General features: G+C 39.7%; 1 protein-coding gene across 12 annotated transcripts in view; it reads left to right on the forward strand.

The window, feature by feature from the left end:
- The window catches only part of RAD50 (RAD50 double strand break repair protein), a 234214-nt gene extending 212218 nt beyond the window's left edge, over positions 1-21996 (forward strand). For 10 of the 12 annotated variants that reach the window (XM_067731700.1, XM_067731702.1, XM_067731704.1 and 7 more), the window contains 4 exons: positions 16995-17080; positions 17621-17763; positions 20055-20188; positions 21649-21996. In XM_067731700.1, the coding sequence (XP_067587801.1) occupies positions 16995-17080; positions 17621-17763; positions 20055-20188; positions 21649-21835 (550 nt within the window). In that variant the 3' untranslated portion in view covers positions 21836-21996. Of the gene's footprint in view, positions 1-1433; positions 1642-13737; positions 13795-16994; positions 17081-17620; positions 17764-20054; positions 20189-21648 lie in introns of those variants that run through there. The other 2 variants (XM_067731708.1, XM_067731706.1) reach the window with 2 other exon arrangements.
- The last annotated feature ends 2264 nt before the right edge of the window (positions 21997-24260 follow it).

The following is a 24260-nucleotide window of genomic DNA, read 5'->3' on the forward strand; positions in this document are numbered from 1 at the left end:
GGATCTTCCCGGACCGGGGCATGAACCCACGTCCCCTGCATCGGCAGGTGGACTCTCAACCACTGAGCCACCAGGGAAGCCCCCATCTTTTGTCTTTTAACTAGTGAATTTAGTCCGTTCATTTCATTGTGATTGATTACTTAGTTATATTTATTTCTATTTTTTTTCTACTTTCCTGACTTCTATGGGATTGATTGATTTTTCTTTATTCCTCCTTTTTCCCTTCTTTGGGTTGTAAATGATATATTATACTTTAGTTATTTGGGTGTTTACCTTTAATTTTTTAACATGCATATTCGACCTAAAAGAAATCAAATGTATTGATTCCCAAAGGGGTCCTGGAGCAACATTATCAGCATCACTTTGGAACTTGTTAGAAATGAAAATTCTCACTTTCTACTCCAGACCTGTTAGTTCAGAAATGTTAGGGACAAGGCTCAACAGGCTGTGTTTTAACAGGCCTTCCAGGTGATTATGATGCACATCAAAGTTTAAGAACCATGTCTCTAATATGACTTGCTTTATCTTCTGCTTGAATGTTAAATTAATTTCTCCTATCTGCTGTGTTTCTATTGTCTGGTATTTTCATTTTACCTTGTTTTTATATCATCTCAAATTAGTAATAATTAATGTTATGGTTTCATAGTCAGTGCTTATTTGGATAAGCCCGCATATGTTTACCAATTTCTTATGAATCCCACTCCTTCCTTCTTTAGCTTCAGTTACTCTGTCTCTTTAATTTTATTTTTTTGAAGTACATCCTTTAATAATTTTTTTCAGTGAAGGATTGTTAGTAGTAAATTCTCTTCCAGTCTTTGAAAAGTCTTTGCTCTCAGTCTTGATAGTTTAGCTGAGCATAGGTTCTAGATTGAAAGGTTTTTTTTTTCTTTGAGTACTTTGAAAATATTCCATTTTTTCCTGACCTCCATGGTTGCTGTTGAGAAATCATTCTAATTATTCCTTTGGAGGTAATCTGCCTTTTTTCTCTGGTTCTTTTAATATTTTTCCCTTGTCTCCAGTATTCTGCATTTTTTTTAGAGTGTGTCTAGATGTAGGTTTAGTTTTAGTTCTATTCAGAAATTATGCCTATTGATTTGAGGGTTGATACCTTTTATTAATTTTGGAAAATTCTCATATATTATCTCTTCAAGTATTATCCTTGCCCCATTTCTTACTATTATCCTCTCCTTCATTTCTCATTAGACATAAATAAACCTTCTCATTCTCTTCCTTCCATATTGCTTAACTCCTCTTGAATATACTGGTAATACACTGGGTAACTTCCTCATAAATACCTTCCAGTGCACAGATTCTTTAGCTGCTGCTTATACTGCCTATTGAGTTGTCCTTTTAAAATTAACTTTTCATTTCAAGGTATTATTCAATTCTATAAGTTCTATTTTTTTTTTTTTTTTTTTTTTTTTTTTTTGCAGTACACGGGCCTCTCACTGTTGTGGCCTCTCCCGTTGCGGAGCACAGGCTCTGGACGCACAGGCTCAGCGGCCATGGCTCACAGGCGCAGCCGCTTGGTGGCATATGGGTTCTTCCCAGACCAGGGCACGAACCCGTGTCCCCTGCATCGGCAGGCGGACTCTCAACCACTGCGCCACCAGGGAAGCCCTATAAGTTCTATTTTATTCATTTTCAGAAATTTTTCTTTTTCTCATAATGTATTTTTTCCTTAGTGTTTTGATTCCTTCTTGTATGTCTTTACTCATTTTAAGTATACATATTTCATATTCTTTCACATTGTCATTTTTTAAAAATTATTTTATTTTTGGGGGGGATTTTGGGTCTTTGTTGCTGCATGAGGGCTTTGTCTAGTTGCAGTGAGCAGGGGTTACTCTTTGTTGTGGTGTGCGGGCTTCTCATGCCAGTGGCTTCTCTTGTTGCAGAGCACAGGCTCTAGGCATGTGGGCTTCAGTAGTTGCAGCATGCTGGCTCTAGAGTGCAGCCTCAGTAGTTGTGGTGCACAGGCTTAGCTGCTCTGCAGCACGTGGGATCTTCCCGGACCAGGGGTAGAACCCATTTCCCTTGCATTCTTAACCACCAGGGAAGTCCCCACATTATCATTTTTATTTCGCATTTTTAGGAGTCTCTTTCTACTATTTTGTGTGCTGATTCTAGCCCTAGTGAGGTATTTCTTGGGTTTCATGTAGTGTTTAATTGTAAGCTCATCTTTAGTAGTGCTTTTTTTTTTTTTCCTATGAAGCGCCCTTGTGACCTTTTTGTGTGGATGTCCTTCCACACAGAGATTTGTTTTGTATCTGCTGGGCACTCTGGGATAACACTGGCCTAAGTCTAGTTTTTATGTTAATTTTTCAATTTGGGAGTTCCTGAACTACACTGGTGGTATAACAGAGGACCTTAAACCCATGTAAGGCATTTGCCCAGTACTTTGAACTCACAAATTATTAATTTTCCACTCTTTTATTGACGGTTGCTGTTCAAGAGTCTCAGCCTTTATGTTGGGAGTCACTTCTTTCTGCCTCAGTTGGGTCCTATGCCTCATCTTCTGTCCTGGGTTATAATACTGAAACTCTGGGTTATGAAAATAATAACTAAATTCATCTGTGGTATCATATCACACATTGACCGTTCTGGTTTTTAGTTCCATCTTTGTTTCCACCATGTAGGGATTTGCCTTTCTTTCTTGTAAACTCAGCTATAATGTAAAATAAATTTTGTTATAAACCTGTCTAGCATTTCTAGGTATTTGTAGCAGGAGAATTATCAGTCACCTTAGATTTTATCTGTTGTTGTTTTCTAAAAAGGAAAATATCCTCTTCAGTGCTAAGAGAAGTACACAGACAGCGTCTCTTCTCTTTTAAGGCTTCCTCTGGAAAGAGCATAGTGAACAGACCAGCCTCAGCAGTGGCATTCAGACCACAAGGCTCAGGAGGACAGGAAGACCCACTTTTCAGTATGAGGATTCTTTTAGTTAACGATGATAGCAAAGGTGGCCCCAGAATCACCTAGCTATAACTCTGGCAATACAAATTTTGGAAAGTACATAGTCTTTTAAGATAAGTGAAAATTGGAACTGAGCCAGTTATGTTATTTTCAAAAATAAATACTAATAAGATTTTTGTTGGATTAAGTTCGACTTCTACAATGACTTTTGGAGGGACACATCTTTTGTCGTCTTTCACTGTGAGTGAATAAGTTAACATTACAATGTTCCTTGGGTCCAGAAAGGCTCATAGGTATGTATGTCTGTACCAAGTGGAAATATTTTTTTTTTTTTTTTTTTTGCGGTACGCGGGCCTCTCACTGTTGTGGCCTCTCCCGTTGCAGAGCACAGGCTCCGGACGCGCAGGCTCAGCGGCCATGGCTCACGGGCCCAGCTGCTCCGCGGCACGTGGGATCTTCCCGGACCGGGGCACGAACCCGTGTCCCCTGCATCGGCAGGTGGACTCTCAACCACTGTGCCACCAGGGAAGCCCGGAAACTTTTTTTTTTTAAACCTCTTCAAATATTGAAATCTCTCCTAGATTTTTAGATCCAACAGTTTAAATTGTTGAAATTTAATGTTTTGAAATAAGAGCATAAGCAAGACATTACTAAAGAATCCTTGCCTCCTGGACTTCCCTGGTGGTCCAGTGGTTAAGACTTGGCGCTTCCACTGCAGGCGGCTTGGGTTCGATCGCTGGTTGGGGTATGAAGATCCCATATGCTGTGCCACGGCCAAAAAAAATTCCTTGCCTGGTAGACTATTCATACATAACATTTGTCTTTTTTTAAAAAAAAATTCCATAATTCCTTTTAGTCTTTCCAGCTATAGGTATATATGCCTTTAGAAGGCTTTTTACTTCTTGAGTTCTTTACCAACTGATGCTATGTGTGCGGTAAACTTACCAAACATTTGTTGAGCACTAAGGAATAGGAAACCCAGTCCTTACTGGCAAGTTTATTTGAAGAGACAAAAATCAAACTCGATTTTTATCAGTAAAAATCTACTGTACAGAATAGGATGACTTAAGTTGTTTTTGACGAAAAAATTGAACTGAGTTTTAAACAGCAAGAAATGTTTGTGTAAAAGTTGATAAATTTCATCATCTTGAATCCTGAAAAATCCATAATCCGTGGTTAAAAGTATTGTCTCTAGAGACTACCTGAATCTGAATCTGACTGTTGACCTTTAGCAAATTACTTAAATACCCTGAGCTTCAGTTTCCTTATATATGAAATGGAAACCTTTTATTTACTTATTTATTTATTTATTTATTTATTTTTGCGGTACGCGGGCCTCTCACCGCTGTGGCCTCTGCCGCTGCGGAGCACAGGCTCCGGACACACAGGCTTAGCGGCCATGGCTCACGGGCCCAGCCGCTCCGCGGCATGTGGGATCTTCCTGGACCGGGGAACGAACCCGCATCCCCTGCATCGGCAGGCGGACTCTCAACCACTGCGCCACCAGGGAAGCCCCCCCCCTTTTTTTTTTTAAGTCCATTATAGCATTCAGTATAGAGTCAGAATTAAAAGGGAAATTTACAGGCCATTTAGTCCAGCTTTCTTTGTCATGTTACATTCTTTATTTTTTATTTATTCATTTGGTTGCGCTGGGTCTTGGTTGCAGCAGGCAGGCTCCTTAGTTGTGGCATGCAGACCCTTAGTTACGGCATGCATGTGGGATCTAGTTCCCTGACCAGGGATCGAACCCAGGGTCCCTGCTTTGGGAGTGCAGAGTTTTAACCACTGTGCCACCAGGGAAGCCCCAGTGTTACATTCTTTAATGTATATTGTTAAATTCTCTATTTCTTAAGAGCACTAAGGAACTTGACCAAGAAAACGTAGGTTTCTGTTGTTTCTATTTAAACATGCTTTAAGACTAAATTTCTCAATGGCGGGGGCTCTGCAGAGGAGATACTAATATTAATTCATTACTTAATATGTGTTAGCCATAATCTAATTGAATTCGGGCATCTACCTGTAAAGGGCAAGTATTCATCAGAGAGATTAAGAAGACTGTCCAAGATTACCCAGCTAAATGGTTGAGATAAATTAGATCTCAGAACTAAGGCCTTTATATTCCCACTCTGCTGTGCTGCTACCATGGTCCCCCCCCACCCTTTTTTAACCTTTAAAAAACTAATACCAATATTTATATAGAAAGTTTTCCTAACTGTTAATTAACTCATACTTCCTGGTTTAGAGCCACAATAGTCAACTTATTTTTATATATTTTATACCTTCTTAGCAAAGTGTGTATGTGCATAATATATATTGTCATATGTATTAGGATTTTGTTCAATTAAGATTTGAGTGCTTACATGTTTTCTACTGTTCTAGATACTGTATACTAAGTATACAGGGATGAAGAAACAGAAAATTAAGAAATAAATCCATAAACAGTGAAAATTAACTATGGTGATGGGAATAACTGAGGGGCTACTTTAGGCCTTTTCTAAGGCAGAATCTTTCTGAGAATGTGACATTTAAGCTAGGACCTGATTGATGAGAGGAAGCAAGATATGCACAAAGCTGAGATGCAAGCATTCCAGATGGAGAGAGTAGCTGATGCAGAGGCCCTAAGACCAGTACAAACATGAGGTGTCCAAGGAATAGAAAGAAGGCAAGCGTGGCTGGAGAATAGTGAGCAGGGGAATAAGGTCAGAGGAAGATGGTTCCCAGAGTATGCCATGCCTTGCAGCCTGGTTAACAATTTGATTTTATTCTAAGTGTGATAGGAAGTCACTGGATGGTTTGAAGCAGGGAGGTAACGTAATCTGATTCATAGTTTGAAGAAATCACACTTGTTGCCGTGTGGAGAATGCATTATAGGGGCACCCAGGAGAGAGTGGTGGACTGGTGTAGGATGGTAGCAGTGGAAATGGAGAAAAGTAGATGGACTCCATTTTTGTTTTGCAGATAGAGTTGACAGGCCTTGCTTCTGAATTGAATGTAGGAGAGGAGAAGCAAAAGAAAGAAGAATTGATCCTACATGTGTTTTCTTGACCAGTAGGATGTTGGGAAAGCAAATTCCCATTCCCTAAAATGGGCAAGGTTGGGGAGGGGAAAATCTAGAGTTCTGTTTTGGACACTTTAAGTTTAAGGTGCCTGTAGACTTCTAAGTAGAGATGTCAAGCAGGCAGTTGGATGTATAATCTGGAGTCTAGAGTTCAGGGGAAATGTATAAATTTAGGAATTATCATCATATCTGTAGTATTTAAAGCCATGGAATGAGATTACATAGGGAATAACTGTGGATAGAGATGGGAAGGGTCCCAAAACTCACGATGTTTACAAATGCAGTGAAAAAGTAGCTGATGAAGTAGAAGAAAAATTTTAAAGGCGTGGTAGCTTGAAAACCAAGTACAGAAAGTATTTCAGGAGTCTAATGCTATTGAGAGGTCAAATGAGATGAAGGACTAAGAAGTGACCCTTGAAATTGATAAAATGGAGGGTGTTCATCACTTTGGGGAGCAATCTCAGTGGCATGGTTGGAACTGAAGCCTTAGAGTTGGATGAGGAGAGAATGGGTGGTAAGAAATGGAGACAGTGAGTATAGATAATTCTTTAAAAAATTCTGCTGTGAAGAGGAGCAGAAAAATGGAGTGCTAACTAGAGGGGACAAGAGGGGCCAAGTTAGGTATTATGTAGGTTGGTTTTGTCTTAAATTTTATGTGCACATATTCTGCTACAAGGTAGCTCTTCCTCTTAGTACACTGACCTGCAGACCTGGGGTTTCATGTGTTAACTAAATAGAAAACTATACCTAGGAGCCCTCCTGCTATCCCTACAGACCCTGAGAGCCATTGACAGCAGGAACAAGAGGAATTCCCTCAATAAGGCACCTGTTCATTCAAAAACCCCTGTTCTGTCTTCTCTTGGCGGACTCTGGGAAGACAGAAATATCATACCCTGTCCCTCCTGCAAAGTGGTAACTGTTCAATAGGGGAGACCATGGTAGGTGCTGCATAGTCTATACTTGACCTGGGCCATGAATAATGAAGGAAGGGCCTTTCAGTAGAGAAAAGTGCCTCAATCATAGAGGCATCACACTGAGCGGAGTGAGGGCATGTGAGGGAGCTTGATGGGGCCAGCCAGGAGCTTGTGGGGGTGGGGAGGTACAGTGGTGCTTTCCAGCAATTTAGGCTTGCCTAAGGAACAAAGTCAGGCTGTTTACTGAGTTCTGTTATCTGGTTATCAGATGCGTTCTTCTAAATGAGAAGAAAAGAAGTGGTACCGATTTCTCCAAAATTGAGTGTTTGTGGGCTTATGCTTGCAAATCTTCTTAAGGTTTATACTGTGAGCCTTAAATTTGCCTTCTCACCTAGAAGAAAGTAAGGTCCAAAATTTCCCATATTGTTTCACCTCTTAGAAGAAGCATGTAGTCATTGTAATTGTTGCATTCATCTGTCTATTCAAGGTAACACAGGAAATTAGCAGTGCATTTTCAACAAAAGCTGATTACCATCTGTTATTAGTAATCATCTAAAACAATCACTGATTGTAAGCATTGCTAATGGTCAGAGACACACTAGATAAGAAGGGGGAAAACATCCATTATTTAGAATTTATTATCCCTTATCCACCCCCTTAAAAGAAGACATCAATTAAAATTAAGTGATTTTGGAATATATCAAAGTACACTGTTCTGCCCTATCCCCAAAGTGTTCCACTGTCATTTTCCCCCAAATGTGGAATGTTGCACATTAAGTCATATTTCTTCTGAGACTCAGTGGAAACATGTAAGTTTTGCGTCCAAGGCAGCCAACTCTCTTTGAGTCTTTTCAGAGCCTGGCTTCTTACACTCAAGCAGAGCTTGGGGGTGAGGCCTTTAACCAGGACTCACCTCATGGCCACCATTCTAATTCTTGTCTTGGATACAGTACAGTTTCACATCAGCAGCCCCTGTAGCATCAAATAAGTAGATTACAAAACCAAATGATAGCTGGTGGCATTTCACACTCGCAGGTTTTCTTAACCAAATATTTATCAAGCACTGTGTTAATAGTGGGTGACCCATTGCCTGAATTTTAAAAGCTGATATTTGGGAGTTTGGCTAAAGGAAATACAGCAATTCAACAGTTTTAAGTGTTTCAGGAAATTCGTTTAATAGTCTTAAAGGTTTTATCCAGAAAAAGAGGACATTTTTCTTTTAAATGTGCAACTTAAGTTTGGCAAGTTAGGGATTTTAAATTGTGCTAAGTAATAAAAACCACTATTAGTTTGGAACGTGATACTCAGTAGAATGTGATACTCATCATATCACTTCCTTTATACTAGAGGGCTTCCGCTGACCTAAATGTAGGGAGATAGGAAATTCTCACGGTGGTAACTACAGTAGGGAAGAGTATTCAATCAAAATTGATCTTAGCCAATTTTTTGGCAACCTGTATATCTCATAGTTTGGTACAATTTTATATACAAAGATGAGGATAATACTGTTGGCAAATGTCTTTTGTAAGTATAATCTTCTCTACTGCTTTTGTCCAGCTTGGATAATCTTCATGAACTTATTTGTTTTTATCCTACTTATGAATTTTTTTTTATTAGGAGGCACACATATATTTGGCCCTTCTAATTATTATTTTATTTACTGAAATAGCTTGAGACATGAGGAAATCCAGTTCAAATTTTGCAAAATGGTAACTAACCTTCCTCAGTAGTTTGAGTCCTGGAGATGGCTAAAATACGAAAGATGTAAGAGCTGGAAGGGTCTTTTCCTGGCAGGTGAGATTTTGGTCTACCTAATGACTAATGACCTAATGACATTTGGTCTAATGACTCTTTTTTCAGGCATTCAGTTCTCTGGTAATGACTAAGTCTTGAGATGATTTTAAAAATGACCTCAGAGCAGGGCAGCAGTAAAAACCCTGAACTACTGTCCTGGGGATGCCTAATATGCTTCATTTGTGCCATCAAGCTAGAACCCATGTGTACTTAGAAAGTAGATAACTCCGAGGCTTGCAGAAGCTTTTCATCACAGGTCCAAGTGTGGAGGCAGTTAGCTTAGAACACAAAGGAAAGTCATCTAGAAATTGCTGGGGCAGAAGCCATAGTGCAAAGAGGTGCTGAAGGATAGTATATAGTTAGCTTGGCATTCAAAGGAGGTGTCTGTGTGAAGAAGGAAGGAGGGGCATGGATGAAAACAGCTCTACATACTACACTAGTGCATACCCCTTTCTCTCTTCTTTAAATAGACTATTTTTTGGAGCAGTGTTAGATTCACAGCAAAATTGAGCAGAAAGTACAGAGATTTCCCATATATCTCTGCCTCCCCCCACCCCAACCATAGCCTACCCCACTATCAACATCCCTTACCAGAGTGGTGTATTTGAACAACCTACATTCACACATCATACTCACCAAAATCTGTAGTTCACATTAGGGTTCACTCGTGGTGTACATTCTGTGGGTTTAGACAAATGTTTAATGACATGTGACTACCCTTATAGTATCATATAGAATAGTTTCACTGGTATTTGTCTTTCTGCCTTTTGGCCTCATTGTGCCTCCCTTAAAACAGTAAATATATTAGGCCTTTGTCATTTGTGAGGATCACATCCTAAGACTTTCATGGATCACCAAAATTATAAATACCACTAAAACCATCATTTGTCCTCATAAAATGCAACAGATTGTTACTGAAATTTTCAAGGAAATTTTTCAGATTCTTAAGAATATTTAAATATAAGATTGATTTATAAATCACTATTTTCTTAGATCTTAGACCTTTTCATTTTATTTTGGGAATCAGTTTTCACAAAACATACACTTAATATGAGTTAGTACTATATGCATTTAACTGAATGACATGCACACTCCAGGCACATGGTGGTGCTGATGCAACCAGCCAGATGACCACTTACCTACAATAGTTTCCAGCCCAGGAAATTTATATCTTTGCCTCAGCAGAATGATAGTTTACTAGAGGTCATGGACCTTCAAGGTCATTCTTAAATGTTAGTTACCTGTAAGTCCAAGTGCTAAAAAGTGTGTTAGGTTAATCTTTGCGTCTGTATAGTTCAGTCAGCAGTCAGCTCCCACAGGGTTCCTGCACAGTTCTGTTTCAGAGCTGCTTTTCTTCCACAGCCCATGCCTAAGTCAAGCCCTCCTTAACTCTTACCTGTATTACTGTGGTAACTTCCCCCATCTCGTTATCCCTCCCACCCCTGTTAAACTTCTACCAGGTTAATTTTCTTAAAGGTGGTGGTAGCTATTCTCTTCTAATTTTAGGAAAGACTTCCACACCTGGCCTTCCCCATTTCATCTCACTACTCACTATATTCTAACCAAACTGAATAATTTTGTTCCTTTAAGACACCTTGCATTTTACTATGCTGTTTCTCGTCCTTTGAATGTTACCTTGATAGAGCCCTTCCCAAACATGTAATTTTTTCCTTCCTTTGTACACCATAATATTTTGTGCCACTTAACCCATTCAGCCTTGTATTACAGATATTTATGCTTCCTCTACTCCATTATTCTGCAAATCACAGAACATGGTTCAAGCTGGGGCTTCGGTTCATTTCCGTGACAATGTCTAACATTTATTCAGCACTTAAGTAGTATTACATTGGTGACATATTTTCATTTCCTTCACAGTGCTTTTGCATGTATGTACACACAAATCTTTTTTGTTTTGTGTGAATAGTATCACACTGTAGGTGTTTTTTGTTGTTTTTTTTCCCACTTTACCATGTGATGAAAATCATGTTCATATATGTAAATCACTCATCATTTTTAATGGCTGCATAATATTCTATAAAATGGATATTACCTACTTTATTTAACCACTGATAGACATATTAGGAAGCCTTTAAATGCTTGCTACTACAGATAATGCTACAATATATAGTTGTGGTGCACAGGAGTTGCTCTGTGGCATGTAGGATCTTCCTGGATCAGGGATTGAACCCATGTCGCCTACATTGGCAGGCGGATTCTTAACAACTGCGCCACCAGGAAAGTCCCTGTTTTGTTTTTAAATTCCACATATAAGTGAGATCTTGTCTTTTTCTGTCTGACTTACTTCTTTTAACATAATGCCTTCAAGGTCCATCCACGTTGTCCCCAATGGTAGGACTTCCTTGTTTTTTATGGCTGAATGATATTCCATTGTATGTATGTATGTGTATGTCTGTATATAGAGATATGTTATATAGATATATATAGATATAGATACATATAGGTATATATTTCACATCTTCTTTATCTATTCATCCAACAATGGACACTTAGATTTTTTCCATGTCTTAGCTATTGTAAACAATGCTGCTATGAGCACAGGGGTGCAGATAACTTTTCAAGATAGTGTTTTCATTTCCTTTGGATATATTCCCAGAAGTGGAATTGCTAGAGCATATGGTAGTTCTAGTTTTAATTTTTTTAGGAACCTCTATACTGTTTTCCACAGTGGCTGTACCAATTTACAGTCCATCCCACCAACAGTGCACAAGGGTTTCCCTTTCTCCATACCCATGCCGTCATTTGTTATCTCTTACTGGTGATGGCTGTTCTAAGAGGTGTGAGGTGATACCTCATTGTGTTTTGTTTTTTTTTAAGATTTTTTATTTATTTATTTTATTTTATTTTGGTTGCATCAGGTCTTAGTTGTACCACGCAGGATCTTCTGTTGCAGCACAATGGCTCTTCATTGTGGTGTGTGGGTTTTCTCTCTCTAGTTGTGGCGCATGGGCTTAGTTGCCCTGCAGCATGTGGGATCTTAGTTCCCTGACCAGGGATCGAACCTGCGTCCCCTGCATTGTAAGGCGGATTCTTTCCATTGGACCACCAGGGAAGTCCCTCATTGTGGTTTTAATCTACATTTCCCTAATGACTGTGAGCATCTTTTTTCATGTACCTGTTGGCCATTCGTATAACTTCTTTGGAAAAATGTCTATTCAGGTCTTTTGCCCATTTTTAAATTGGATTTTTTGTTTGTTTCCAAGTTTTATGGGTTCTTTATGGGTTTTGGATATTAACCCCTTATCGAATACATGGTTTTCAAATATTTTTTCCCATTCTGTAGGTTGTCTTTTCACTTTGTTGTTGGTTTCTTTTGCTGTGCAAAAACTTTTTAGTTTGATGTAGTCCCACTTGTTTATTTTTTGTTGCTTGTGCGTTAAGGTGTGATTCCCAAAGAATCATTACCAAGACCCATGTCAAGGAGCTTTCTTCTAGGAGTTTCACAGTTTCAGGTTTTACATTTAAGGCTTTGATCCATTTAGAGTTTATTTTTGTGAGTGGTGTAAAATAGGGATCAAGTTTCATTCTTTTACATGTGAATATCCAGTTTTCCCAACACCATCATTGAAGAGACTGTCCTTTCTCCATTGAGTATTTTTGGCTCCCTTGTCACATATTAGTTTACCATATGTGCTTGGGTTAATTTCTGGGCTGACGATTGTGTTCTCTTGGTCTGTTTGTCTGTTTTTATGCCAGTACCATACTGGGGTTTTTTGTAAGTCTTTTTTTTTTATATTGAAATATAGTTGATTTACAATGTTGTGTTAGTTTCATGTGTACAGCACAGTGATTCAGTTATACATATACATATTCTTCTACAGAGTCTTTATATATATATATATATATATATATATATATGAATTTATTTATTTTCTTATTTTTGGCTGCACTGGGTCTTTGTTGCTGTGTGCAGGCTTTCTCTAGTTGCAGCAAGCGGGGGCCACTCCTCGTTGCGGTGTGCAGGCTCCTCATTTTGGTGGCTTCTCTTGTTGTGGAGCATGGGCTCTAGGCACACAAGCTTTAGCAGTTGTGGCACATGGGCTCAGTAGTTGTGGCTCGTGGGCTCTAGAGTACAGGCTTAGCAGTTGTGGCACATGGGCCTAGTTGCTCTGCGGCATGTAGGATCTTCCCAGACCAGGGCTCAAACCTGTGACCCCTGCATTGGCAGGCGGATTCTTAACCACTGTGCCACCAGGGAAGCCCCTACAGATTCTTTTTCCTTATAGGTAATTACAAAACATTGAGTATAGCTCCCTGTGCTATACAGTAGGTCGTTGTGGTTAGCTATATTACATATAGCAGTGTGTATATGTTAATCCCATCATCCTAATTTATCCCTCCCCTCCCCCCTTCCCCTTTGGTAACCGTAAGTTTGTTTTCTACATCTGTGGGTCTTTCTCTGTTTTATAAATAAGTTCATTTTAATCTTTTTTGTTTTTTCAGATTCCACATATAAGTGATATCATATGATATTTGTCATTCTTTGTCTGGCTTACTTCACTTGGTATGAAAATCTCTAGGTCTGTGTTGCTGCAAATGGCATTATTTCATTCTTTTTTATGGCTGAATAATGTTCCATTGTATATATGTACCACATCATCTTTATCCATTCCTTTGTCAGTAAATAGTGCTGCAGCAAACATTGGGGTGCATGTATCTTTTCAAATTATGTTTTTCTCCAGATATATGCCCAGGAGCGGGATTGCTGGATCATATGGTAGTTCTATTTTTAGTTTTTTAAGGAACTTCCATACTGTTCTCCATAATGGTTGTACCAATTTACATTCCCACCAACAATGTAGGAGGGTTCCCTTTTCTCCACATCCTCTCCTGCATTTATTATTTGTAGACTTTGATGATGGCCATTCTGACCAGTGTGAGGTGTGATACATCATAGTATTGATTTGCATTTCTCTAATAATTAATGACCTTGAGCATCTTGGCTGTTGTGTTTTGGTCATCTATATGTCTTCTTTGGAGAAATGTCTATTTAGATCTTCCACCCATTTTTTGATTGGGTTGTTTGTTTTTCTGATACAGAACTGTATGAGCTGTGTGTATATTTTGGAGATTAATCCCTTGTTGGTCGCTTCATTTGTAAGTATTTTCTCCCATTCTGTGGGTTGTCTTTTCGTTTTATCGTTTCTTTTGTGTGCAAAAGCTCATAAGTTTAATTAGGTGCCATTTGTTTATTTTTATTTTCATTACTCTAGGAGATGGATCCAAAAAGGTATTGCTGTGATTTTTTTTTTTTTAGTTTTTATTTATTATTTATTTTTGGCTGTGTTGGGTCTTTGTTGCTGTGCGCACACTTTCTCTAGTTGCGGGGAGTGGGGGCTACTCTTCGTTGCAGTGCACGGGCTTCTCATTGCGGTGGCTTCTCTCGTTGCAGAGCATGGGCTCTAGGCACATGGGCTTCAGTAGTCGTGGCACTTGGGCTCAGTAGTTGTGGCTCGCAGGCTCTAGAGCGTAGGCTCAGTAGTTGTGGTGCATGGGCTTAGTTGCTCCACGGCATGTGGGATCTTCCCGGACCAGGGATTGAACCCATATCCCCTGCACTGGCAGGCAGATTCTTAACCCCTGCGCCACCAGGGAAGCCCTGTGATTTATTTCAGAGAGTGTTCTGCCTGTGTTTTTCCTCTAGAAGTTTTATAGTATCTGGTCTTACATTTAGGCCTTTAATCCATTTTGAGCTTATTTTTGTATATGGTGTTAGAGAATGTTCTAATTTCATTCTTTTACATGTAGCTGTCCAGTTTTCCCAGCACCACTTATTGAAGAGACTGTCTTTTCTCCATTGTATGTTCTTGCCTCCTTTGTCATAGATTAATTGTCCATAGGTTGTGTGGGAGTACCATACTATTTTAATTACTATAGCTTTATAGTATAGCTTGGAATCAGGAAGTGTGATACCTCCTGCTTTGTTGTTCTTTCTCAGTGTTTGTTTGGCTATTTGGGGTCTTTCATGGTTCCATATGAGTTTTAGGAGTGTTTTTTTCTATTTCTGTAAGAAATGCCATTGGAATCTTGATATGGATTGCATTGTATCTATAGATGGCTTTGGGTAGTATTGACATTTTAACAATATTAATTCTTCCAATCCATGAACATGAGATACCTTTCCTTTTTTAAAATTTTATTTTTTGGCCCTGCTGCGTGTCTTGTAGGATCTTAGTTCCCTGGCCAGGGATCAAACCCATGCCCTCAGCAGTGAAAGCACAGAGTCCTAACCACTGGAGTGCCAGGGAATTCCTGCCTTTCCATTTATTTCTGCCTTCATTTTCTTTAATCAGGGTCTTGTAGTTTTCATAGTAGAGATCTTTCACCTCCTTAAATTTATTCCTAAGTACTTTATTGTTTTTGATGCTGTTGTAAACAGGATTGATTTATTTCTTTTTTAGAAAATTCATTGTTAGAGAATCTCAATTTTCTTAATGGTAAAATGGAGATAACCAAATCTAACTTTCAGTATTGTAGTAAGGATTAAATGAGATAAAATATGATTATTTAGCATAATTGTACCTTACATAAGGTAAATGCTCATCACTAGTAGCCACTTACATTGTTATTCCTTCAAGTAGATTAATGTAGTTACTGTAATCATTGCACAGTGGGGTTGTAAGCTCCATATTAGCAGAGAGATAAAATACAAAGATAAGTGAATGGTCCAGCCAACAGTAGTGGGCATCCACTCTGTCTGCCATGATCGTTGGTGAGTCTGGATCCCTCTAAGGACTAGAGCTTTTTCCTGCATTGTTGTCTCTCAGCAGACCTACCCATGGGCGAGGATGCACCACCTCTGTTGTACCAGGGAGCTGTGGTGTAGGCTATGTGTGTGCACCTGGGACATCTGTGCCCCACCTGGAGCTTGTTCTCCACATTGGGAGTGCTTATTTATGTTGATTATGGAAGATTTTTAACTTGAATGGAAAGATGACATTTTTGAAAAGTCATTTGAAAAATCAAGATCATAATGTGTAAAGCTAAGCATTACGTGATTGGTCTCAAGAACATTCTCTGAGGTTTTTTTTTTTTAAAACAAATACTTAGAAGTTGTGTCTCTGTCTTTTTGACAGAAGTATAAAATCTGAGACTGAGATAGATGTATAAAATAGAAAATGGAGACTTGTTGCATTCTCATCAACAAGCGGAATATGGTTTTCTCTGGTTTTTATTACTTCACAGTCCTTTCATCTGATATTTAAAATGTATTTATGTTGAGTCATTTCTTTCTCTTTTGCTGGTAAACCGGAAGATCATGAAATGATTCTGCAGAGGCAGTAGCATTACGTTCAGTTTCTTTTTTTGTATATATCAGATAAGAGACTTGTAAATGGAAGTATGTCCGCCTCACATCCTTTGTATGGTAATGGCAGTGATGTTTGCCTTTTTGTGACTGGTGCAACATTTATTAATTCATAAACCCACTTCCAAATAACCTAAGGGCTTTCTGACTAAAGGTGACTCTAGTAAGAACAGTGTTAGATTTTGACAGGCTACTTTTGTTTTTACAGACATTTTTCTCCTTTTTAGTGTTTCGAAACTACTAGTATTTTAAGAGTGTTTTGGGGGTAGAGGGGTGCCATGGTCAAAGAAAGTTAATGCACATATTTGGAGTTAGGGTTTCTGAATCTTCAACTAGGAAGGGAAAATAAAAGTTTTGAGGCTCAGCTCAGCTTAAGCCTCTTTATCACCCTCTCCGAACCAACACTTCTGGTTGGTAAAAAGCTCACAGATCTGAGAAATAAAAGCAGCTTAAGAGGTTGACTTTGGTCAACCTTAATAATAATAGAAGAGAAAAAGGGCAGCAATTCCAGAGATTCACCTATTTTCCCATAGACTAAGGGACCCTGTACATCTCCTGTCCCCTCTTTAACAACTCACTGTCATCTGTTCAGCAGGGCTTCCTATAACCAGTTGGTATCAGTGGAAACAGTCCTTCCATTAAGCCTAGGAAATGTCTCCTAAAAAATTGTTTCAGAAGTTTTCACAGTATTTGAGCATTTAAGGGCGTGTTTGTCATATCATAGAGAGTGAAAATGGAGAAGGATAAGGACTCCAGAGTGCTGGAATTATATATGCCTGAGAGTTTGCCATACTAGCCAATAGCAAGGTTTTGGTTCTGTTTATTTTTTCCAGCTCTTACTATATTTTACTTTTATCATTGAGAATATTGGGGAATTTATCTCATGATATTACTTATTATATACATTATTATACATTGCATATTTTTAATATATACTGTTAAATTTATTGTTATAATATGTTATCTTTAAAGTATCAATGGCTTTTTCCAGAGCAATAATGAAATTTCACAGTATGAAAATGGAAGAAATCAACAAAATTATTCGTGACCTTTGGCGAAGTACCTATCGTGGACAAGGTAATTAACATGGTGTATCATGAATGCTCTTTCTAAAGCCCTGTATCCAGCTCTTGCCTCATAAGACTGCTCATCATGCCAGTATTACCTCTGGGCCCCTCTCTGAACATCTCTTTCCGATTTTCTAAGAATTCTTATCTTAGAATTCTTAGCAAGAAAAAAATGCAAAGTTTTCTATTCCAAAGCCTGACAGGACTTACAGATTTGGCCATGGTGCACATTATATTTAGTTGATGACGTAATAGGTTCTGTCGAAGTGCAGATAGGGATAAGCCAAAATGTGATAAGAAGAAAACCATCAGGAGGAAACTCTTAATAGGGGAACTAAGAAAAAAGCACCTCTGAGACTGAGGGTTGGGGCATCTGGTTGCTTCTGGCCAGGAATCTTCATCACCAGAGAAAAAGTTTCCAAACCAGCCAGTGTTTTCCTCTGGTAATGTCAGCCTCGCATGTTGCTTGTAACTTACTTTGATAAGGTTTGCAAGTGACAAAAGGCTGCAGAGTGTAGGTTCCCCTAAAATCTTCTTCTTTCTGTGTCAGATATTGAATACATAGAAATTCGATCTGATGCCGATGAAAATGTATCAGCTTCTGATAAAAGGCGGAATTACAACTACCGAGTGGTGATGCTAAAGGGAGACACGCCCTTGGATATGCGAGGACGATGCAGTGCTGGACAAAAGGCAGGTATCTCAGGAGCCTAGGGAACCACCTGTACACAGAGAATTGAAAAAGAGGAATCATTGTCAGTGCAGTGGAAGCACCCAAAGTTGCCCTTGAATGGTAGGAAGCTCCTTATAGCACTCCTTGCTGCCATGGAAAGTGAATCAGGCTCGGTCACTCTCATTACACTCTCTCAATTCTAACCAGCATTTCCTGCAACATTATGTAAAGTAGGTTTTTAGAAGAGGGGCCTGAAACAGTCTCACAGGATAGCCTAAATGTAAACCAAGAAGTTGAAGACCATTCATTGTTCCACAGCACTCCTTATGAGAATAAGGTTACTGGGTTATCAGTTATAGACACACCACTATTTTATGTGACACCAAGAAAGAAAAAATTCAATTGTAATTGTAAGATGCATCCTCATTTCAGAGAAGTCAAAGGGTGGGGGAAGGGCATGTTTTAGTCAGTGACATACAGTATTAGCAAACCAGATCCTAGATTGAGCCAGATGAGGCATTACAATAAGTGAGAGTCTAATTGAGAAGGTAGCCTCATCATAGGACTGAGTCCTCACCACCACTCCCAGCCTAGCCTTTGGGCCTGAGGACCATCTAAAAGAAGGGTCTGCCAGGGTCAAAGGCTTTGATACCCACAGGTGCCTCTGTCCCCCCCCACCACATACATAGGGACTCGTGCTGGGCCAGACCATCTAGCTCTACAGGAAGCTCTGGGAGGATAGCCTGGGTTGGATATGTAGAGCACAGAGGAATAAAGTTTCAAAGAGTTGGGAAAGTGGGACCTGCATCCTTAGGGTACAAGGCTGGGTTCTTTCACTGTGCGCTGGTTTGTAAAAGATGTTAAAGGTTTTTGAGCTTCCTCCTTTCAGATTAGAAGCAGAACATTATACTTGATAACATCTCTGGACCCCTGATTTTCTTAACAAAATTTTATAGTTCCAGAAACGGATGCTCACATTACCAGAGTTACTTTCATAAAAGGTTTGCAATTTTTGCTTAAAGACACTCTATGCATGTATGCATTTTGTCATCAACCCGGACAGCTGATACCAACTTATAAGGCATCTGCAGATTATTATCTTAATGATAGTCTGCAAAAATGACAAATTTGTGATCTACAGGCAGTATCCCCTACTTGCATTGATGATTTTTTGTGGTAATTATGAATGAGAAAATGGTTTGAAACATGTCTGTTTGGATTAAAAATACTTTCTGAACAAAAGCAGATTTCCTATAGCTACTCCAAATTATAAAAATTAATTAGCAGTAATTGCTTCCCTGGTGTTGGGTGACAGAATAGACAAATGGTTTGGTAGAGGTGGGCCAGGAGCTCCAGTCATATCCCACTCTGAGTGGGTGGTGGTGCAGGTGGCAGCAGAAGTACCCATCCCCAAAGGGCCAGCGTCAGAGCAAAGCTATAAACTGCTCTAAAATCACTAACTCACCCACTGATGCTCCTTCACTCACAAATCGGGGTGGGTGGTGGAGGGGGCATTACATCTCACACAGAAAGTAGTGTATACTTCCTAAACTAGTTCTTCACTCTTAATTCTTTGTCCCTTGTACCCTCAGATGGCTTTAGCAGTGGCCTAGTTTAGTATTAGGCTTCTATTAACCACAAAAGTGCCTCATAGTTTGGGTTGCTTGGATTTCCTACAGTCAAGCTTAAATAAAACCATACTTCTGTACTCCTGGTACTTTTTCCCCTCCCTTCCTTTCCCTCTCCCCCCTCAGAATCATACACATAAACATTTAAGTGTGGGTTAGAGCAGTGGTGCCTCTTTGGGAGCCATAGATCTCACAGAACATAGAGATTTAAAGATGTCTCTGAGAGAAAAGGTGTCTGTGAGGCTCTGGAAAATGTATTATGTCTGTCTAAGTTTTCTAACAAATCTCATTATCAGGAAAATAGCCAGGTCATGAATTTTTAAGGTTGTTAATCTTATAGCATTATTAAAATTACTAGTTACAGATAAATGTTAATGCATTTCTGATTCAAGTCTGTAATTTGAAGTTTTGTTGTAGCTGATGTGAGGTGTTTGTGCAGGGTCAGCACTGCTTTTAGCATTGTATTTCATTGCAAATGATAGTTCACCTTCTGGAACGGCATGAGCGTTTGGTCACAGTGCCAGGCTCTCCCAAACAAAAGAGCAGTGATTTACCTAAGGTCAGTGATCCTGTGACATTGCCCCACCTTTCCCTTCTAAAGACATCATGCCAGGTCTGCCTGCTCTTCTAAGGTGAATGAGAAAAATGTGCAGTGCAGCTAAGCTCTGGTGCTTTTGTTCCAGGTATTAGCCTCACTCATCATTCGCCTAGCCCTGGCTGAAACATTCTGCTTAAACTGTGGCATCCTTGCTTTGGATGAGCCAACGACAAATCTTGACCGAGAAAACATTGAATCTCTTGCACATGCTCTGGTTGAGTAAGTATCTCAAATTTGGGGCCAAGTTATGATAGTTTTTAAAGTAAGGTTAAGAGAATTCTATGATGAAAATCCTCTGCAGATGTGTCTTCCTTGAGGAAACTGGTTTTGCCAGACCTTAGGCTTTACCTGGATCGTAATTCTTCAGATGCTTAAAAAAAGAACTACATGGTGAACAGCCACCCCAGACACATCCTGCATCTCCCCAAGAGTGTTCATAGGGAAACCCATGGTGAGGGTCTCCTGGCTTGGTTTGGTTTTCCTGTAAACCCACCAGAGGGGCCCACATGTCCTGTACAGGAGTTAGCATTCCCTGCTAAAGCCTTTCTAGGTGGTAACGGTAGTGACAGTGGGTTTTAGACTATTTCCCCAGCTTCTCACGTGTGTCAGCATCTATGAGGAATGACAGTGCTTACTCAAAAAGTGTATTACTGGTGAAGTAGAATCCAGGGGGTAGAACTGCATACACTTTTTACCATAGTTCACCTGTGGTGGGTGCACGCTCTAGGGATAGGCAGCCCTTGCTTATGGGCTGTGCTGGCAGAGGAAAGGCACTTTCTGTGAGGTAGAGAAGCTATTTCGGGTACTTCTTGCTCCAGACAGACTCCTTCTAGCAGAGAAAACATTTCCTGTGTGATAGCAGGGATGGAACCAGAAGGAGACTTGAGCAGCCACAGAGCCACCTTTCTCCAGCCATCTCTCAGTAGTCCCGTGTGACCAACAAGTAAGGGCTGGTGCTTTTGAAACCTAAGTGCATCCAGCTCCAGGCAAGGGATAAATAAGTGGTTAGGTAAAAGAAAAAGTCTTTCAAGTCTCAGACGCGTAACTACCTCAGCACATAGATAACGAGCAAAAATGTTCTCAGTACACCCACTCAGGCCCCCTGTGTGTCATACCAATGATGCATCCAGTGACTGTTGGTGGCAGAATTCTAAGTAGACCCAGCTCCTAAGAAGGCAGTGGGGCTCACAGTGTTATTCCCCTTGCCTGTAGCCTTTGTCTTTTTTTTTTTTAATGTAATTTTCTTCCAGAGAAAACTAGTATCAGGTCAAGAAAACCCCAGGCAAAGGAATAATCAGACCCCGAAAATTGAGCAGCACAGATACTAAGGAAAACTCAATTAAACATTTCCACCTGCTTTAAGAATAAACTAGATCATGTATTCTCACCAGTCTCTAAGCCAGACCTGAGTGAAGAGTCATGCATCCCTACTGTCTGGAGAGGAGATGGGACTGCTACCTGGCTGGGCTGAAGGCCTGGATCCACACCCCCCTTCCCCCCGCCACTTCCTGCAGGGCTGTCAGAGGCCCTCCCTGATACTCACACAGCACAGGAAAAACCTGGTCATCACACACAGCATACATTTATGTGTCTGACAAGGTTCTCAGTGCTTTTTTCAAATAAAAGGAAGGGTTATGTATGTTCTTTAGTAATAAAATGTTATAAATATATTGTTTCAGGATAATAAAAAGTCGCTCACAGCAGCGTAACTTCCAGCTTCTGGTGATCACTCATGATGAAGATTTTGTGGAGCTCTTAGGGCGTTCTGAATATGTGGAGAAATTCTACAGGATTAAGAAGAACATTGATCAGTGCTCAGAGATCGTGAAATGCAGTATTAGTTCCCTAGGATCTAATGTTCATTAAAAACATTCAAGATTTATATGCCTTAGAAACATGGGTCCTCAGCCAACTGCTTATTTCTGGTATTGAGTCAATATGAAAATACGTTCTTTCAAATGAGCCTTGTGTCTAGGGTTTTTAATGTCTGAGAGGTTCGAAAATCATTAAAATTGTTTCACATGGAATTTGGACTGATTCCCTGAACTTCATTCCCCCTCCAGGCAGCCTCTGACAGGCCTGTGGGGCTCAACAGCAGCACAGTTGGACTCAGCTTCCCTGCTTCCCTTCCTAGCACTGATGAAGGAGTCTATGGGACCTGAAGCTTCTTACTCGCCTTTCACTTCTCAAAGCATTAGTGAGAAGCAGTTCTCTGCCTGGATACTTTATGGCTTGGGCATTTAAAAAGTCAGTGTTAAGTGTTACCTGTAAATTTATTTCTTTTATTTATTTCTTTGGATACGGTTTAAAAAACTGTGTTATCAGTATTAATATCTGAAGATGACAGAAATGACTGAATATTAATATTTGGCTCTGCTCTTAACTTTATAAATCTGGGTAAGTGACCTCTCCCTCTCAGGGCCTCAGTTTCCCCAACTAAAATTTGAAGTAGTCGAATGGGGGCTTCAGGGTTTGAAAAGAACCTTAATTATCTAACTCAATACCCACTGTCTTCCCTCCCCACATATCCCTACTAGGTAGTCATCCAAACCTGGGCTCTTTCTAGAGGGAGGAAGTTCCCCACTGTGCACGTCCACGTTTGGAAAGCTCTGCCCAAGAGCAAGGCCTCTCTTCACTTGGGGCCTGACCTGCATTCATGAAGGAGTCTGTAACTTTCCCATATGTCTATGCTATTTATCAGTTTGGCCTTACCGTGAATCCCGATTGCTCTCCAAGTGTGCAACTCTGGTGTGGAAGGAAAGCAGAGCTCGCTCAAAGTCAAAACTGGCTCCCCGTGGGGTCCAAGCAGACCTGGAAAAGCAGGCCTCATTTTCATTCCAGATGTTGTTTCTAATAAGAGCCTAATCATACCCTTTCCCTGGAATTGCCAGTTGACAACTTGAAGCCTTTCACAAGCATTCCACACAGAATGCTACCAAGTGATGCACTTTCGAATTAGACTTTTAGAGTCCGTCTGTCAGTCATGTGGCACAATCACTAGGAGCCAAGAACCACTTGGCAACCACTAGAAGCTGAAAAAGGCAAAGAAACAGACTCGTCCCTCAGAGCCTCCAAAAGGAACCAGCCCTGCTGACACCTTGACTTTTAGCCCAGTATACTGATTTTCAGACTTTTAGCCTTCAGAATTACATAAGAGAATAATACTTGTTTTAAGCTGCTGAGTTTGTGCTTATTTGTTACAGCAGCAATAGAAAACTAACACACTATCCACTGTATATATAATCAATTTCTGTGTATGTAATATACGAGTTACTACTATCCTTGAGACAATTGAAAAAAGGTTACTTACCATTTTTTATGTTCTGTGGTTCACAGAAAGAATGCTGGTTGAGAAAGTCTGATCCAGACCCTTACCCAGTCCATGGATGAAAGGGCCAAGCAGCAGAGCCACCACTCCAGCCACCTGCTTCTTGTCCACTGACTGACAATGTTCAGTCATCCTAATTAGCTTTGAAAAACTAAAATCACCATTATTAGCCAAACTAGCATGATATCAACAAAGGTACCATGAGAAAAAAACAGCAGACCAATCTCACTCAGAGGACACATCCAAGAATTCATAAATTAAGAACAAATCAATTCCAGTCATCTATTAAAATAAACATACATAATAACCAAGGTGTCTGTATCCCAAGAATGCAAGAATATTTCAGAAGATAACTGTTTACAAATCATCGCCATAATAAAGCCAAAGGGGAAAAATTCTGATAGACACCTAACACTGACCATTATTTGATAAAATTCAACATCTCCTAGCTTTAGTAAACTCATACTTTTGCAAAGAATAAAAATATTTTTAGTGTTATTTGTCATGAATTAAAAATTAACAGTCATCTTAATAGCAAAAGATGAAATATTTTCCATTAAATAAAAAAAACAGGTAGCTTCTGTCAACATACTTTTGAAAGCTCTAGCCATTGCAACAAGAAATGACAAGGCAATACAAGATAAATACAGGCAAATGAAACAAAGTTATTTACAAATTAAAACAGACTTCCCAATTTCAGGTCTGGTTTCCCCTGACGATGTGACTTCCCTCACAGCCCTTTAGAGAGTGGCTTTCTCTCCCATTTCGCTTGTATCAGTGGGCTTGGAGGTGGTGTTAGTGCCATTTTTAAGCTTTTCATTGCTGCTTCTACATCATCCTCCATTAACCCCACACATACACTTGAGATGAATAGGCATCACAGTATGGAGGTAAAGAATATGAGCCAGACTCACAGACTTAAATTCTAGCACCACTATTTCTACTTAAATTCTAGCACCACCA

Source organism: Pseudorca crassidens, chromosome 3 (genome assembly GCF_039906515.1).
Source record: "Pseudorca crassidens isolate mPseCra1 chromosome 3, mPseCra1.hap1, whole genome shotgun sequence".
Lineage (NCBI taxonomy): Eukaryota > Metazoa > Chordata > Mammalia > Artiodactyla > Delphinidae > Pseudorca > Pseudorca crassidens.